Here is a 16,001-nt window from a genome sequence, read left to right on the forward strand (position 1 = left end):
GGTGAAATTTGTAATAACTGGAGTTTTCACTCTTTAAGGATATGGTAAAATGTAAGAACTTAGCAAATGAAGTTTTTCCTTACATAACCCACAACCAGGCAAGTCTTGGAAGTGCTTTTTGCTGAATGGAGTGGCATTTAATGTTCGTGCATCAGCAATGATGGCAACAAGGCTACTAACCATTTTTGACACGTGTAATTGGTAATTATTATCACATGGCCAATATTTGCCTCCAACTACGCTTGTTTGGGATGCAGAATATTCTAGTTAACTGAAAACATCCTCTGGAAAACCTGAAGGACTCAGAGCATTTCTTGGTAGTTAACAATAATTTTGTGAGGGAAGTTTTGTTCTCGTTGGATGCTTATCAATTATCAGTAATAAAAGGAATTGTACATTTATAAATATTTCCATATAAGAAATAAGTGTGGTTACTGCAAGCATTTTGTATTCCTCATTTTCAAATTCTAATATAATGAAATAGTATCTGCTGAGAGGCATATGGATTAACACCAGAGCCAATCAAGCTATGTCACACCACAGAGTCACAATGTTTGTTTTGTAAATATGAGTACCCTGTGAGGTATGGTTTATTTTGAAGAAGTTAATTAAGAAAGTAAACTATATCAGAAAACTTTAGCGAGGGCATGGGCTACTAGATTGCAGGCCTTAATCAAACCTTCCGCTTGCTATAACTTCTTTATTAAGAAACTGCATAGAGGGTAACAGGAGTTCTAGACTATGATCCTAGTACTCAGCGTTCAGTTATGTTATCGCTTTTGTGATTGATAACATTTGATGCCAATGTTTTACTTCTCTACTATTGCAACTGCAACTCACATTTGACATGCTCTAGAATAATAATTAATAATAATAAAGTTAAACATGTTCAGTTGCATCAGTGTAATAAGGGAAAAATGCATTTCATCCAAGGTGTGTGGGTGGTCAGTTAACAAACCCAAAGTAATACATTGTTTTGTACTAAAAGTTATTCCTAATGAAGTCATTTAAATTCAACAAATTTATTGCCCTGAGTGAGAAAATCTATGCCACGATTGCAGTCTCAGGAAGTTATAAAATATGCATGTATGATTTTTTCTCTTTTTTTTTAAGTGTGTATGCACTAGTTAGCATCACTTCTGGAGTATGGATGTTCCCAGATTGCTGATTTCCATATTAGGGATAGTTGAATGTCTATTTAGAATGTATTATTATTATTACTTTTTATTTGCCCAGAATAGATTTGATCAGAATACAAAAATACCAGGTGTATAGTAATACCAGACGTACAGACACAGGCTCAATTAAGATACATAAAAGAAATGATGCTCACAGTTACATAATGTTTGGCACAAACCCATGAACATTGACTGTAACATGCACATGAAATATACCATGAGCATTGCTAGAAACTAAAAGTATGAACTTACTGGTCGGGAATATTGTCGAGATATTCGTCAACCTAGTAGAAAATATTACGCTGTAGATATCTTTTTAATTTATGCCTGAAAGCAGCAGTTGTATCCTTTGTATTCTTAATACTTTTGGGTAGTTTTTTATATCATCTGATGCCCATTTCATTTGGTCCTAATTTCAATGCTTTAGTTCTTATATTCCCACAATGGATGTCATTCCTTCCTCTGGTGTAATGATGGTATGTTTAATTTAAACGAAAACAAATGTTGAACTAATTAATCATGTAAGCAAAGAAGTGTAGGTGAATAACATTTCAGTTGCTAAGAAATAATAATTGCTTGTTTTCTAAAATATATTTGATATTTTCAAAAAAATTGATCTTTTCAGTAATTAAACTGTGCCAGAACTAGTTATGCGCTTCTGAAGCATTATCATCTGCCCACTTTTATAGCCACAAGTCCGAGGCCCAAGGAATGGCTCAAATATCTAAATGAAGCTTTAAATTCATATTATTCCCAAACTTTGTTATATCTGAATAGCATATCTGATTAGCTAAACTCAGAAGTGGGTGACATTGGTTTTAATGGATGTCGCAATAATCCTTGTCAGCTATCTTTTAGAGCAAATCATCCGGTGAGTGTTATGGAGGAGGAAATAATTCTTGTCTCATTTTTGCAAAGTGTCCAGGCAGCCCATGAATCTGTCATTTGATAGCACTATTTTCTGTTTGAACCAAGTTAGTTAGCCATGTGAGCATTCATAATTTTCACCAATGACTAAGCTTTCACTGTAATTAGAGGCGCATCTATCTGCTTATCTTTGCTAAAAAATTCATTTTAGGAAGTCTTGATATAATTCTGAACCAGGTTCCTGCCGATTATTGTATAAAATAATAAAATTGGATTTTTTGAAATGAAAGTATTTTTATGACAAGGTTGAACATTTCCTATAATATCAAGTGGCCACCGTTGATGTGATTTGTTTGCATAGGTATAACTGATTTACTTGACTTTAAAATCATAAACAGTAATTGGCTAATAAATTTACTAGTTATGTAAAAAATCTTGTTCTGTGCCTTACTCACATCAAAATTGTCCAGTATTTAATTCTAAGTCCTCTCTTTTCCCCAACTCCATGTCTGCATTCTTCCATTGTGTGAACTTCTATCATCCTAATTTTCTGGAGTCCATGGCACCTTTTTAAATCTTTTTTATTTGCAATTCTTGTTCTTTCTCTGCCGCTGGTTTTATCATATTCTCAAGGTCACTTACGACTTTACATATACTTGTCCCATCATTTTTAATGGAATTTCGTGTACTTATTTAAGGTCGTCCTCCCTTATTATTCCAGTTAAAATTGCATTTTTTTTCCTTCTTCTAATAATCGTCCTTTTGCATGGAAAAGTAATATTACTGTGCTAATTCATAAATATGTATGTTAAATAAACACGACTGATTTCATGTATGATCATATTTCTGCCTTTGTGTTCACTTTTTCATCATTAACTTATAAGGAAAATCTGCATTGAGAAAAAGAGGCAATTTTATGGAAATTCCTTCATCTTATTTACTAAATGAAACATTTTTTACACTTATTCATGATTAGCTGAATCAGCATTCCTTTTTATTTATTTTTATCATGGATCCCTCTTGCACAATGACAAGCGGATACAAGAAAAGAGAGGTTGCTGTGAAGTGAGAGATTTGTGAGACAAGGAGAGTAAACTTCTCGAAAGCACAGAAATTCGCTCTTGTTGATGAATAGGTTGTCAATGAAAAAAGTCCTTGCTGTGAGCAAGTTGTGCTCATGATTGTCATTTTTTGGATGAATTGAGATGGTTCAATTTCATTTATTTGTGTTTGTGTTGAAATTGGACCATATCAGTCAAGCATCACCTATACCATGTTTCGATTTAAGTTTCCTTTCCTGGAATAGTCTTCTCTTTGCATATTTGTATTTATACCTTTACCTTTTAAGTTCCTTTTAATTATCTTCAATTATGTTTCCAAGAAGGAGCCCTTTCTTGGAAGACGTATTTGTTTACTTACTGCTATAAACAATGGTCCCAGCATTTGAGGTTTTATTTTTGCAAGGAAACTCAAATTTAGTCATGTAACTTCCTTATGCTTTTCTCCCTCACATATTGTTAGTGAAAATTTGGGTTTTTCTTGGATATCTTACTCAAAAATCGACTGCATTTGTGTGAAATGATATCCTTGAGAAATGTAACAATTGATTTGGGAAAAAACAAAATTCTGATTTGCTGAGCACTGTGTGTTTTTGGTTCCTGCTGTACACCTCTTAGCTGCTTAACCTGTCGACTACTGGACGTGGCCACTTGAGGTATTAGTGATGACCCTTGTTTTTTTCTTAACTGGACTGTTTCCTGTGTGTACAGGTGCAGCCAATGGCTGTGCAGGTTGTTCCACCGCCCCCTGGCGTGGTTGCCATGGTCCCTGCTGCTCCACTTGGCGCCACTCCAATCACAGCACTGCCTACCTCTGTGCCGTTACCCGTAGCATCCGTCACCATAGTGAGCCAAGAGAAGGAAGAGGTGGGTGAGGAGGAGAGGCCAGAGGAGGAGGCTGAGGAAGAGGAAGAAGAGGTGGAGGAGGAAGAAGAAGAGGAGGAGGAAGAGAGTGAGGAGAAGGTTGGCGAGGAGAACTTGGAAGAGACACAGCCAGAATCAAGTGAGTGGACAAAACTCGAAATTCATTTGATTTTGCTCCTTTAACTTAAATCTTCTATATCTTTCTTACTAAGGAAAGTGCATTTCCCCATGTGCAGATGGATTTTTTCCTCTTTTGAAAGTCTGTATTAAATAATGTTGGAGATTATACAAATGAAAGCAAATGCCTATACTTGTCACCAATTTATAGTTTTGTTCATGGTTATGAGAGAGATCTCAAGTTTGTTTATAGAGGAGATGCTGGTATTAGGAAAATGCATGCATAGTACTTACTGCCTTCCTGAAAGCCCCTTACTGAAGTTATGAAAGTGAATCTTTAATATCTCGGGAGGTTAACTTGTCCACTTGATCCATTTTAACAATGGCAAAGAGTAGAAAATATGCTGTGGTGTAAACATCCATTTCTAAAAGTTCTTGTGTTGGTCAAGGTGGTCAAGAATTGGCCATTTTATTCCGATTCTTGACCAATGTTAAAAAAGAGAGCATAATTTTTTAGGCGTGCACTTAAATATCTGTTTGGCCACATACTTCAGAATTAATAATAAAAGTGTTCTGCTACTAAGTATTTTCTCAAGTGCTCATTCAATAAACTAAAAGAATTGTGTACACCTTAAGGCTTATCAGAATCCTACATTCCTTGGTTTGTTGTTTTCAAGTAATGGAAAATCTGGGAATTATTTTAGAGTGCTTGGAATTATTAACATTTCATTTTAATAATCTCCTTTTTAGCCTCAAATGAGCCCAAGACCTATGCAACGCTGGTGAAATCTGGAGGCCTTGGAAGTGGAGGATTTGCTTCAGCTGCTGGTTCTATGCCTGGTGCCCCTAGCAAACCACCTACTTCACCAGTAAGTAATCTGCGAGTCAGGTTTTAAGGACATATATTTAATTGCAAATGCAGTCATTTCGGCACGTAGGAATATGAAAAATTAGCAAGTCTTGAAATTTGCATTTATCATCAATAAGTTTGGTAGCATGTATTAATTTTCCTCTCTTGCAAATGTAATATCACCTCTTTATCTTTAGTAATAAATCATTAAGGACTTACAAAAAACACCATAGCTGATGGATCCAAGAATTTTCTTCAAGGGAAATCTCTTTGGAAAGTTTATATTAAAGACATAGTCATGGTTGATTTAAATGATTTTCAGTGGCCAGGATCATAGGTTGGCGAGATAAAATGGCTCTGTGGTACAAAGAATTCTGGAGAAGACAGCTGGATCACTGAAGCCATGGCAAAAACTAGCCTGGTTAATATTTGTTGGGAAGATAGATATGATTAATCTTCGATAATAAAATCTGGTGTGCATGGCATAGCTTAAGAAATAAATGCTACCAATATGGGTTGTAGTTAAAAAGGGATATTTTAGCAGAGATAGAGGTTTAAAAAGAGTTTAAGCATTTTTGGCTCTTGCCAGAGCATTCCAATTTCATTGGTGACATATTGAAACTTCTGGTAACCTAAAAGAATTTTAAACATCACAGCTGTCTTTATTCCTTAGCTGTAATTTTCAGATTCTTAAAAACTAAAGGGTCAAAAATAGCCCCAAAAGATTAGTTAATTTACGTATTCTCATATCTTTGCACATTTCAATGTTTTCTTGATCTGTAAAAATGTAAAATTGTTAATCAGGAATGAGATAAACTTTAAAAATTCACCAATAAATCATTTGAATATCGTATTATTGCTTACTTTTATACAGCCAATGTGAAAAGTTTGCTGCATCGTTTCCGTTATTTGTTTAATTATTTGTTTAACCAAGGAACATGTCCTGTTATGAAGCATTAAAATGTTTATGAAATTACTTTGAAAAATATTGCTTTAGGCCATGAAAAATGAACTCTTTAGTGCACAAAATAAAGACAGGTGGACAGAAAACATTATGTCACTTGCCACACCCTTGTATCACTGTGCCCTTCTCTGTGCTAAAGAGAAACATCTCTTCCGCAGCCCCTCATGACTCGTGGAGAGAGCAAGGACTTGAATGATGGACAGCTATCTGGTCAAAGTCCAAGTAATATCTTGGGTGGAGGAGGTGGAATGAACACACCCCAGCCACAGCGATTGAACCGAGGTTCCCGGGGAGGAAGTGGTGGTGGAGCAATCCGAGGTGTCACCCGCGACCGTGGACCTGGAAGGGGAGTGTCTGAGGACAGCGTCAATTGCCCGCAATCTGGATCACCATGGCTTGGAACGAGTTCTGGAAGCTGTGAGTATTTTAATGTTCTAGTTAGGCTTAGAGGAAGGCAACTAAACTAATGTTTTTGGTCGCTGTGTCAATGTGCCAAAGTCTGTGTTGATGTGGGAAATGGGTTGTCAAGTTTGCCATAATCTTCTGGCAAACTGGACAAGATCAGCAATTATTCACCTGGGGATTGAATAGGGGCAGGTAACAAGCAATTTGAATCCATTTTGATTTTGTAGTTTGCATTGAACTTGATGTACAGGATGTTGGAGGACTTTATTGAATTTTAATAATATTACAGGAAATAGTTAGTCTTTAAGTTTTTTCTTGAATTGATGGGTTTAATAACATTTGCTGATCTGAGTTTGCTATGAAGACGAGCATAAATCAAGTGATGTGTCGCTTACATCAGCGGTGTGAGGCTTCTTACCCTGTGGCAATATGCACTTCAGATTTAATGCTTACTAATCATTATGTTGCCTGTTATATTGTTCTCAATCAAAGTTATGATGCGTAATGTAGAGAGGACTACGATTTGGAATTCATTAAGTTGCATTATAGATAAGTTAGTTATGGCTTGTGGTTCTGATAAGAAAAAATGATACATGTTGGCATGGAATTTGAACTTAATGTTTTTGATTGAGTGAATATAAAAAGGCTTGTTATAACTCTGATATGTGCTCAAAAATCTTCATTTATTTCACGCAGAATCGTGTTCGGTCTAATTATATGTTGAGCACTAAAGTAAATTGGTATCATAAGGTCCTAAATATTATTTTTAATGCTTGAAAATCTTCATCAACTTATGAAATCATAATTATTTACTAATGACAAGAGATTAATTGAACAATACACCAGTGATGTGGACTGTTGTACGGCTAGATACTGTCCTATTTTATGATATTATTTTAAGAATGTCTGATTTTTATTGCTTTGGCTTTTTAATCACCAATTTCTCATTTTCTTAATTTTTAAGGGTATTCTTTTTAAATATTTAGCCATTGTAATTCAAGAAAACCCTTGATAAGTAATGTCTATTGGGCAAGAATATTTCAGATGATGGAACACACAGCTAAATAAATGCTCAACCTTATGTCATTGTCCAGATCTTCCCATAAATCTAATTTTATAATTTATCCATTTATGAATTCGAAAAAAATGAACAGCTCTGCTATTCACAATGAAAATATCTGAGCACTGTCTCAATTTGATTGCGTCATTATCAAGTTTAATTATGGCTAACATCATAGGAGGTTATACATGTGTGTTTTATGCATGTGACCTCTGCATTCTGTAAACATTTGTTTTCAATGGAAAGTGTCATGGTTATCAACTTGTGCTTGATTTTGTCTTAACAAAAGTAACACCCACATTAGAAATTGTCTATTTCTTAGTAGTGAATTTTTGAAGAAGTTTGTTTGCAAGGAAGATGATTTTAATAATAATTTGATTTCTAGGGAATATGGGAGGTGATGGAGACAGACGCAGAATAGGTAACAGTATGCACCAGTACTCAGACAGTCAGCAGTTATTCATGGGAAATCTACCGCATCATGCTGGTGAAAATGATTTAAAGGTATTTGTCTTTTATTTTTTATGCAAGGAAATTGAAAACTTTTAATATTATTTTGAAAGGAAATTAAATTTGAGCCAGGTAATCATTTGTTTTGCTTGTAGCACCCCTCTGTCATGGTCTTGTTACAATTTCACCCGACCTTAGGGTTGATTATTGTGTGTATGGTTTATTAACTGATGGCACAATATGTACTGAAAGTAATTTTGCTGCGTTTGTAATTACTAAATTGTTTTCATTCTTGATGTGTTTTTAATGCAAAGGTTTAACAGAGAGATAGATAGCGTTTTGTTCTACTGTATTGTTATTTTGTTCCATTTTAGAACAACTTATGAAAATTGTTATGACGCACCAGTACATCTGTTTACCACAAATTTCTGCAGATTTTCTGCAAAACATTGCAAAAAACCACTTGCATATTTTTCATGTTCATCACTTTTTCACAAATTTTCATTTTTTAGTATTTTCATGTTTACCAGCTCTACTAAATGACTAGTCACTTTTTAGTGGGTGTTAAAATTCCTAAAATAGCCTAGAAAATGGACCTTTTATAGTTAATAGTGAAACATAAAGAGGGTGACAAATAAATAGTGAAACATGAAGAGGGTGACAAATATATGATTCTCCTGTTTGAAGAAATATCTGGTGCTTTCCCAGAATATGTTATAAGTAAAATCTTCACAGATTTCCAACCAGGTCCAGCCCTTTGTCTCTGCCTTATCTACAGTAACTCTTTTGGTGGAGATGGGGGACCTAATCTGGTGGAAACTGGAGAAAATTCTTCTTAACTCCTTAATAAACCTCACAGGCCACCTCCCCAAGTTACAATCGATTATGAAGTCTTCTTCTCTCACAACAATTCCAAGCCTTGAAAACTTTTCATTTTGCAGCACAATGATTTTTAATCTACATTAACTATTTTGGGTGTCCATAAACATTTAGAGCTCTATTTTGAAGCAATTGAAGCAAGAATTTTGAAATCAAGTCAAGCAAGTTAAGGAAAAAATCGCTTGAACAAATATGCACAAACATGTATATTTATGCACAGTAATTTGTAAAAGTTTGTTGATAGATGTGATTTTTTTCATGAGTTATTTTCAACGGTTTTTCTACATTCTGTCGGATGGTTCTCCAGTTGTCTTGATTATTTTAAGTTCAGATGCCTTGCTGAATTGGTGGATGGAAAAACGAAGGGCTATGACCTGTTCCTATCCAATTGGAGAGTTTAATCATGATGATTTGAAGTCATTTGTCTGACCCTGTGTTTTTATCATGGTTTCTTAATAATGAATGTGCAGGAAATTTTGTGATATGTTAATCTATTTTTGAGCTATTCAAGAAACTAAATATTTGCTGGATTTGAAAATATGGTTACAGATTTGTGGTGCAGTCTACAATCAATAATGCATCACTTATGGTTTTGCATGCCTAACTATTTACACCTTTACTATAATATGTACACAAGCATATCTTCAAATCTAGGTCACATGAAAATTTTACTATTTAACCTTATTTCTATACATGAATGGTAAATTCAAAAAGTCTTCACGTTAGCAATGTGGGACTACGTGTCTGTTTGACTTATCAATATGAATAATAAGAATCTTGAGTAATAATCAACTTTGATAGTTACTATTATTATTCATTGTGACCAAAAACATATATTTCTGATACATTTGAATCAATGTCAAACCAAGGTGGCTACATTTTGTGAAAGGACCCCACTTATTTTGATTTTTTGCTTAAATGCTTTCTAACGTGTCACTGTATCAATCATCATCATTCATTGTGATGAAACAAATAAAAACTTGATGTATGATGTGGTGAAGGATTCTGGACAGCAAATATTACATGTACCATATTGGTTTTCTCTTTTGAAATGCCGTCTGTTTAGTATTGATCATTCACTAATTTTTGTGTAAATCATGTTTTTCAGGAACTCTTTGGCAAATTTGGAACTATTCTAGACCTTCGAATTCATAGCAAGCCAAACACGAAAGGACCTGGTGGAAAGTGTGTGCCTAACTATGGCTTCATTGTTTTCAAAGATGCTTCAAGTGTACAAGATGTTCTAAGCCGGAAGGTAAGGCTCTTCATGTGAAAATAATAATTTTCTGGCTACCCAAAAATGATCTCTTGGTGCCAAGAAGAATTATGTTTGTCTTGTTACTCAGTCATCCTCATGTGGTGAACCAAACCAAAAACCTTGCTTTCAAATGCTGCTAAAGAAAAGTTTAAAGCTGAGCCATGTTAAAAGAGTAGTAATTGGGTTATTTTTTGCCCATTTTTGAAGTCTGGGATTTCTTTCTGGGAAGACAGGACAAGTAGAGGAATATTGTGGTTGAAATTCTGTTGACCGCCTCGTGATTGTATGGATTGGTGCGCCATAATTCAATTTGAAAATTTCCCCTGACTGATGTGGATTCACATGCCTCTCTTTCCAATTTCTCCAGCCCATCTACTTCCCGGGTGATGGTGGTCAAAAGCTGAATGTTGAAGAGAAGAAAACTCGGCCGAGGCAAGAGGGTGGAGGCAACCAGGGAGGTGGTGGAAATGGTCGGATGGGCTCTGGAGACACAATGGGCCGCGGACCACCCTCCCGGGGGATGAGGGGCTCCGGCATGGCAATTGGCATGCCCCGAGGCCGTGGCGGGGGTGGCCCTGGGTCGTTTTCCCGTGGTGAAGGTGGGCGTGGGGGTGGGATGAGCAGGGGTAGTTACAATCGTCGCTAGCGGCAGTCATAAAAGATTCTTTTTTTCCATCTGATCCCAATACCCTTTGCCTCCGACCACAGTTAAAAGAAAACACCCCATCCCCATTCCAGTTTTGGTTGGGACACAAGTCTCTCAGCCAGAATGGTTGTTTTGTGACTTCCTGGTCCGTATTGAGTACTGATCAGGGTTGTATGTGGCCGGAAGGTGGAAAAATAATGGAAAATTCCTTATAATTCCCCCGATCCCCTAAAAAAAAAACCCACCTTTCTTGTTCAATCAATCGTCTTTCATCCCCTATCCCTCAGCCTGCCCCCCTCCCTGACATCGTGCATACTTTATCTCTCTCTGTTTCGTGGAGGTCAAGTGGTTATTATAAGGGAGGCCTGACTATTGTGTTTGGTCCACTTTGTTGTTAATCCATGGCAATTGGGACTATAAAGCCTCCAGTACAATTGTCCGACAAATGATATCGATACCTTGGAAGAAAACCTCAATTACCCTTTTAAAAAGAAATGTAGTCCCTGGGAGCTCCTTACTGAATCCATTTTTCCTGAAAGAGATGTCTCCTTAAACCTGTGTATACAAACAGTAGGTCCTCCATTTTCCTCAGTAGTACAAATTCATTCCTCTTGTCTATTTTTTTGGTGCTCCTAATATATGTATGTATATATATTGTGCACCTCCTTTTCATTCCCTTATACCATCGGCCTTTCCTTCCGTGAATTAAAAAAAAAGTCCGTCGTTCTTTTTTTTTGTTTACTTTTTACTTATGAAGAGATGTGTGAGGTGGTAATGAGTGTGTTTGTGTGAGTGGTGTGAGTTCTTTTTTTTTGGAGTTGTTGTGTAAGTGTAACATTTAAAAAAAAATAAATAAGTGAATTTAATGGACAAAATTAATGGAAAAAAAATAGGAAAGTGTTGACAAAACTTGCAAAAAAAAAGTAATGTCTTTTTTTGTGGGGAAAGTGGATAACCAGCCTGGACTCCCTGTTAAGAAAAAAAAGCATAGTACTGAATCAACGGAGTGGGAGGAAAACAGTCAGTTCTGCATATTTAGTCGAAAATATTTGAAAAATCTGGAAAAAAATGGAGAATGGGGTAAAAAAAATGCATTATGTGGTGCTGATCTGTCATGAAGTGAAAAAAAGGATGTGCTTTATTTAGAGATGCCAATCGAACATTGTACTATAATGCCTCTGTATTGGTTATATTTAGGATTGATGCAAGAAATCTACAACCAAAAACCCATAATTTCGACCTTGTTCGTGGGGGAAGTTCTTAATCCCAACCAGCTTTTTTCTCTTTAACCTCTTGCGTGACTTATTTAAGTTATTGATGGCTAATGGGTCTTGTGCTAGGTGACAGTGCGATTGGTGAACTTAGTGGCCGAGTTGTGGCATTACTCTTGTTGTCAAAATAAAGGAGGAGAGGATTGGAAGATCTTACTATCGGCTGTGTTTTGGCAGTGTTTTGCTAAATGTGTTGATTTGAGATGGAGTTGAGGGGATTAGCTGGTCAGCATTTTGGACTTAGTGAAGGAGTGATGGGTTTAGACATCATAATAGGCCATAGCTTGCATCCAATTTTTTTTTAATCATAGCCCTGCGGACGGAGACTTCTTGGTGGAAATATGATGAATTTCTTTCCTGTTTGACAAGGTTTTTTTATTTTAACAGTTGAGGGAATCATGAATGTCAGACTGCCAGGTTTTTTTTACGTTCTTATAATTTGATCTTATTTCTTGAATTTGTCATTTGATTAATTGATCACCTTGAGAGCAAAAGTAGAATTAGCAATTGTAATGGTAGTAGTTGTGTGTATTAATTTGTTGCAAACTACATTGCATCATTCCTCAACAATTTTATTACACTAGTCGATAAACTATAAATATATATATATACATATATATATATATTAAATCATTTCATCACGAAATCAAGGAGCTTTTGTGTAGGTAGAACTGACTTCCTCCAGGGGGGATAGGTTAATATAAAATGGAAAAAAAATTGGAACTTCCTTCTTTCTCGAAATATAGTACTGCGGAAGTAAGTATATCATGGTTATCACTGATTAGTCAAATATTTTGTTGTGTACAGGAGTTTAAAACACTTTGAAGGAATTGGTCTATCGACCGGGTCAGTTCTTGGATGTGCTGTGATTGCAAGTTTTAAACAAGTGTGACCAAGTGATATAACTCTCTTTAATTTTTCTGTTCTTCTACATTATGAATCCTTAAAATATACCACCTGCTAGATTCTGGTTTCTTGTTACTTCACATAATAGATAGTGCTGTAGATGTAGCCACATAAGGCCTTGGACTATTGAACTGGTTTTCAGTAACAAAAAAAAATAAAAAGGGTTTGCTTCAGAAAAGCATAGTTTGAAAAAGAAGGAAGTGTGTGGTGTTCGGCTGCATAGCAGGGATGGCAGCACTGTAGTGCTCATAAAAAGAACTATTTTTGTGGGTGTTTTCCGGGGGTAGGCTTAACTGGCCATTTCTTGTGGTTGTGCTCTATGAAAACAAAAAAAGATGTTGAGTGGAAATGTTTTGTAAGTGTGAAGTTGAATGGAGGAAGCTAGTCTTTGTAGTTAAAAAAAAAAGGACAACGTTAGCCAACTGCCAGCTTTCATCATCAACCAATTACCATGTGTTGTGAGCCGCTTTTAACTGTGAACATGGTGAAGAGAAATCAAGGTGACCACCTATTTTCGAGTGGTACACGACTGACCCCCCCTCCCCCCAAGCTTTTTTATTTATTGTTATATTTAACTGTTTGCTATCACTGTCAATGAGATGGCTTACTTTTGTCTTTCTATTTTTTTTTTAACTTCAGCTTTATTTAAAAAAAAATCAGGTCACAAAAGTGCATTGAACAGGTCAAGTTACTATTATGGGGATGTGGTATGATTCATAGTTGCAAGTCGATTGGCAATCATGTTTCACATTGTTTTGCTAAATCGTGATTGGTGATCATGAAGTTGTGTAGCCACAATGTAATTTTGAAAATTTATATAAACAAAGTCGTTCCTCTTCTCATCGTGTGGAATGATCGTAACTAGATTGTGGTGTGGTTATCGTGCTTCATTTGAAAAAAACAAGTAACATCTTTCATTGTCTTGTACTTCTGGACCCTAGAAATGGTTATTGATCGTGGTTAATCCATGGCTGATTCACCCAGCGCTTTGCATTTTTTGTTTCCATTATGTCATTTCTTGAGTGTGTGCCATGTTCAGCATATATAGGGTACAATGTATTAGTTTTGATGTCAATAGCTTCGAACAGATGATCAAAATTAATTTTAAAGAGCAGTGGATCTTTAACAAACTGATGCAGAACTGAAAACTCTTTTAAATTCAGTGAATTATGAACAATGTGCAAATTTACTGAATTACTACTTCGAGTGATGTTTAGTACTGGCATCCATTGTCAGTAACTCGAAATGTGGGCGTGCAGGTCAGTTGGGTGAAATTTTGTGTTTTTGAAAAGGGAAAAAAAACAAGGAAGAACGCTTCATGATTTTGTAAAAACATGACAAAGAATCGATTTGTAATAATCATCTGCATCCCTGATAGCCAATAATTCTGGAGATTTCAGTCGTAAGATTTCATGGCAATGTATTGCTGGCATAAAGACTGCTTACTTGGATGTGTCTTCATTGCTGTTGTTTGTCTTTATGTTACATTAATCTCTTTTATGTGTTTGGATCATTTGCTTTTTTTAAGTATGGCAGGAAGCTAAGCTGTATGTAACAATATACATTGCTTTCTTCTGGTATGAAATTGGGATGATTAAAAAGAGAAGGAAATGTGACTGCATTTGCACAATGCCTTTACTAACATCAGAAGTTTGTTCCTTAATTTCATAAATACAGTGCTCTTATAATGCAATATTATGCAAGTGCTAGCAAATTATGAACTGTTGTAAATGCTTGGCACAATTTCCCATTTTGGCTATTCCATACATATTTGTGTTTGCTCAAAGCATGTTTTTTTTCCTTTTTTTGTGTGCCCTTTAAATGAATTTCGGTTGCCTGCCATTTACCCGAAAGAGGGCTTTGGTGGGTGCATTTTCAATTTCCAATAAAACGGTTAAAAATATAGATGGTTTATCAACCTGTGGAAAATGTCAGCTCTTTTGAGTCATGTCCGTTCAAGTACATAATAAACCCAACAGTTGCTGCCATAGTTGTTTGACAAGTTATTGCATTAAAAACTGATTGTGTATGTTGAAATTTTTGTGGAGTACTGGTTGTTTATTACAGTGTGCATTTATTTTGAAATGAGGGACTTATTTGAAGTGTCTCTTTTTTCCTATTTCGGTAAATTGATATACCTTATGCATATCTTGTGAAACTAGCAGTACTGTAGGAATCATTATTGAAATCGCAGCTTTGAAAAAAAAACAACTTCTTGTTATTGTGAAATAAATACCACAATTTTTATTAGTTATTGTGCATTGGCAAATATCAAGTTGTTCTGCTGCCTGAAAAGTATCATATCCATAGAATTGGCAAGAGAGGATCGAATTATTAAGCTTTTACAAATCATGGCTATTAATAGTTTAATGAACAATTTGCATTGCATTAAATCATGATACGAATTGGTAAAAAAAATGTTTTATTTTTTGTGTAGACTTATTCAGCACGTATAAACACATTTAGAAATTGGCTTTGTGATGTTTCTTTTTCAGTAGTAGCAATGTGTAGTACAATTTGAGACATTAGTTTCTGGAAATTTTATGAATTGAATGCAAATTAGTATTATTTGTTTCAACAAGAGTTATTATCTGAATAGCAATAAAGTACCTGCCAAACATTTCATACAAAAATAAAACAATTATTTTGTTTCAAAAATTGTTTACATGCGGTTATGGTAGATTTCTGAATTAGTAAAATCAATGGTGCTTCTGAGATATTAGTGAGGATTTGGGCAATCGTGAGGCATCCTTATGAAAAGGTTTCATCATTTCTGCCGTTCTAGTGAATTATGCAGGTTATTTGCTCTTTACCGCTGCAAGAGTTGGTCAAGTGTGATGTCTTTTAGCTTCCATTCTCAAAAGATTTGTGGAATAAGGCTTTTTGATTTTTTGAAACACTTATTTGCAAAATTTTAGTTTGCTTTTTCCCACTGAATAGAACATACAGTGACAAGTTTAATTCAAGTGTTAATTAGGAAAAAAATGAAGTTTTCATCATTATGAAACATTTTCAAATACATAAGACCCGATACACTCTTTCATAGAAATATTTTTCCAAAATGAAAAAGCTTGGCAACATCGATTGGTGGTTGAAAGTATTAGGTGCCTATGCATATACTGGAAATATTCCAGCCAGCCACTGCAAGTTGTGTGATTTCAGTGTTGTTGGATTTTTATAAGTTTGGATATTGTGAACTAAAGCTATGGGTTTTAACAAGGTAGGTAT

The 16,001-nt window shown here is 35.3% G+C and overlaps 1 protein-coding gene across 2 annotated transcripts in view; it reads left to right on the forward strand.

The window, feature by feature from the left end:
* Nucleotides 1-15,379, forward strand: part of rin (ras GTPase-activating protein-binding protein 2) — a 39,256-nt gene extending 23,877 nt beyond the window's left edge. For both annotated transcript variants that reach the window (XM_071599415.1, XM_071599414.1), the window contains 6 exons: nucleotides 3,815-4,106; nucleotides 4,835-4,953; nucleotides 6,057-6,315; nucleotides 7,749-7,867; nucleotides 9,801-9,947; nucleotides 10,318-15,379. In XM_071599415.1, coding sequence (XP_071455516.1) covers nucleotides 3,815-4,106; nucleotides 4,835-4,953; nucleotides 6,057-6,315; nucleotides 7,749-7,867; nucleotides 9,801-9,947; nucleotides 10,318-10,596 — 1,215 coding nt within the window. In that variant the 3' untranslated portion in view covers nucleotides 10,597-15,379. The remainder of the gene's footprint in view (nucleotides 1-3,814; nucleotides 4,107-4,834; nucleotides 4,954-6,056; nucleotides 6,316-7,748; nucleotides 7,868-9,800; nucleotides 9,948-10,317) is intronic.
* Nucleotides 15,380-16,001: the final 622 nt, after the last annotated feature.

Source organism: Hetaerina americana, unplaced genomic scaffold (assembly GCF_022747635.1).
Source record: "Hetaerina americana unplaced genomic scaffold, ioHetAmer1.1.p SCAF_11, whole genome shotgun sequence".
NCBI lineage: Eukaryota > Metazoa > Arthropoda > Insecta > Odonata > Calopterygidae > Hetaerina > Hetaerina americana.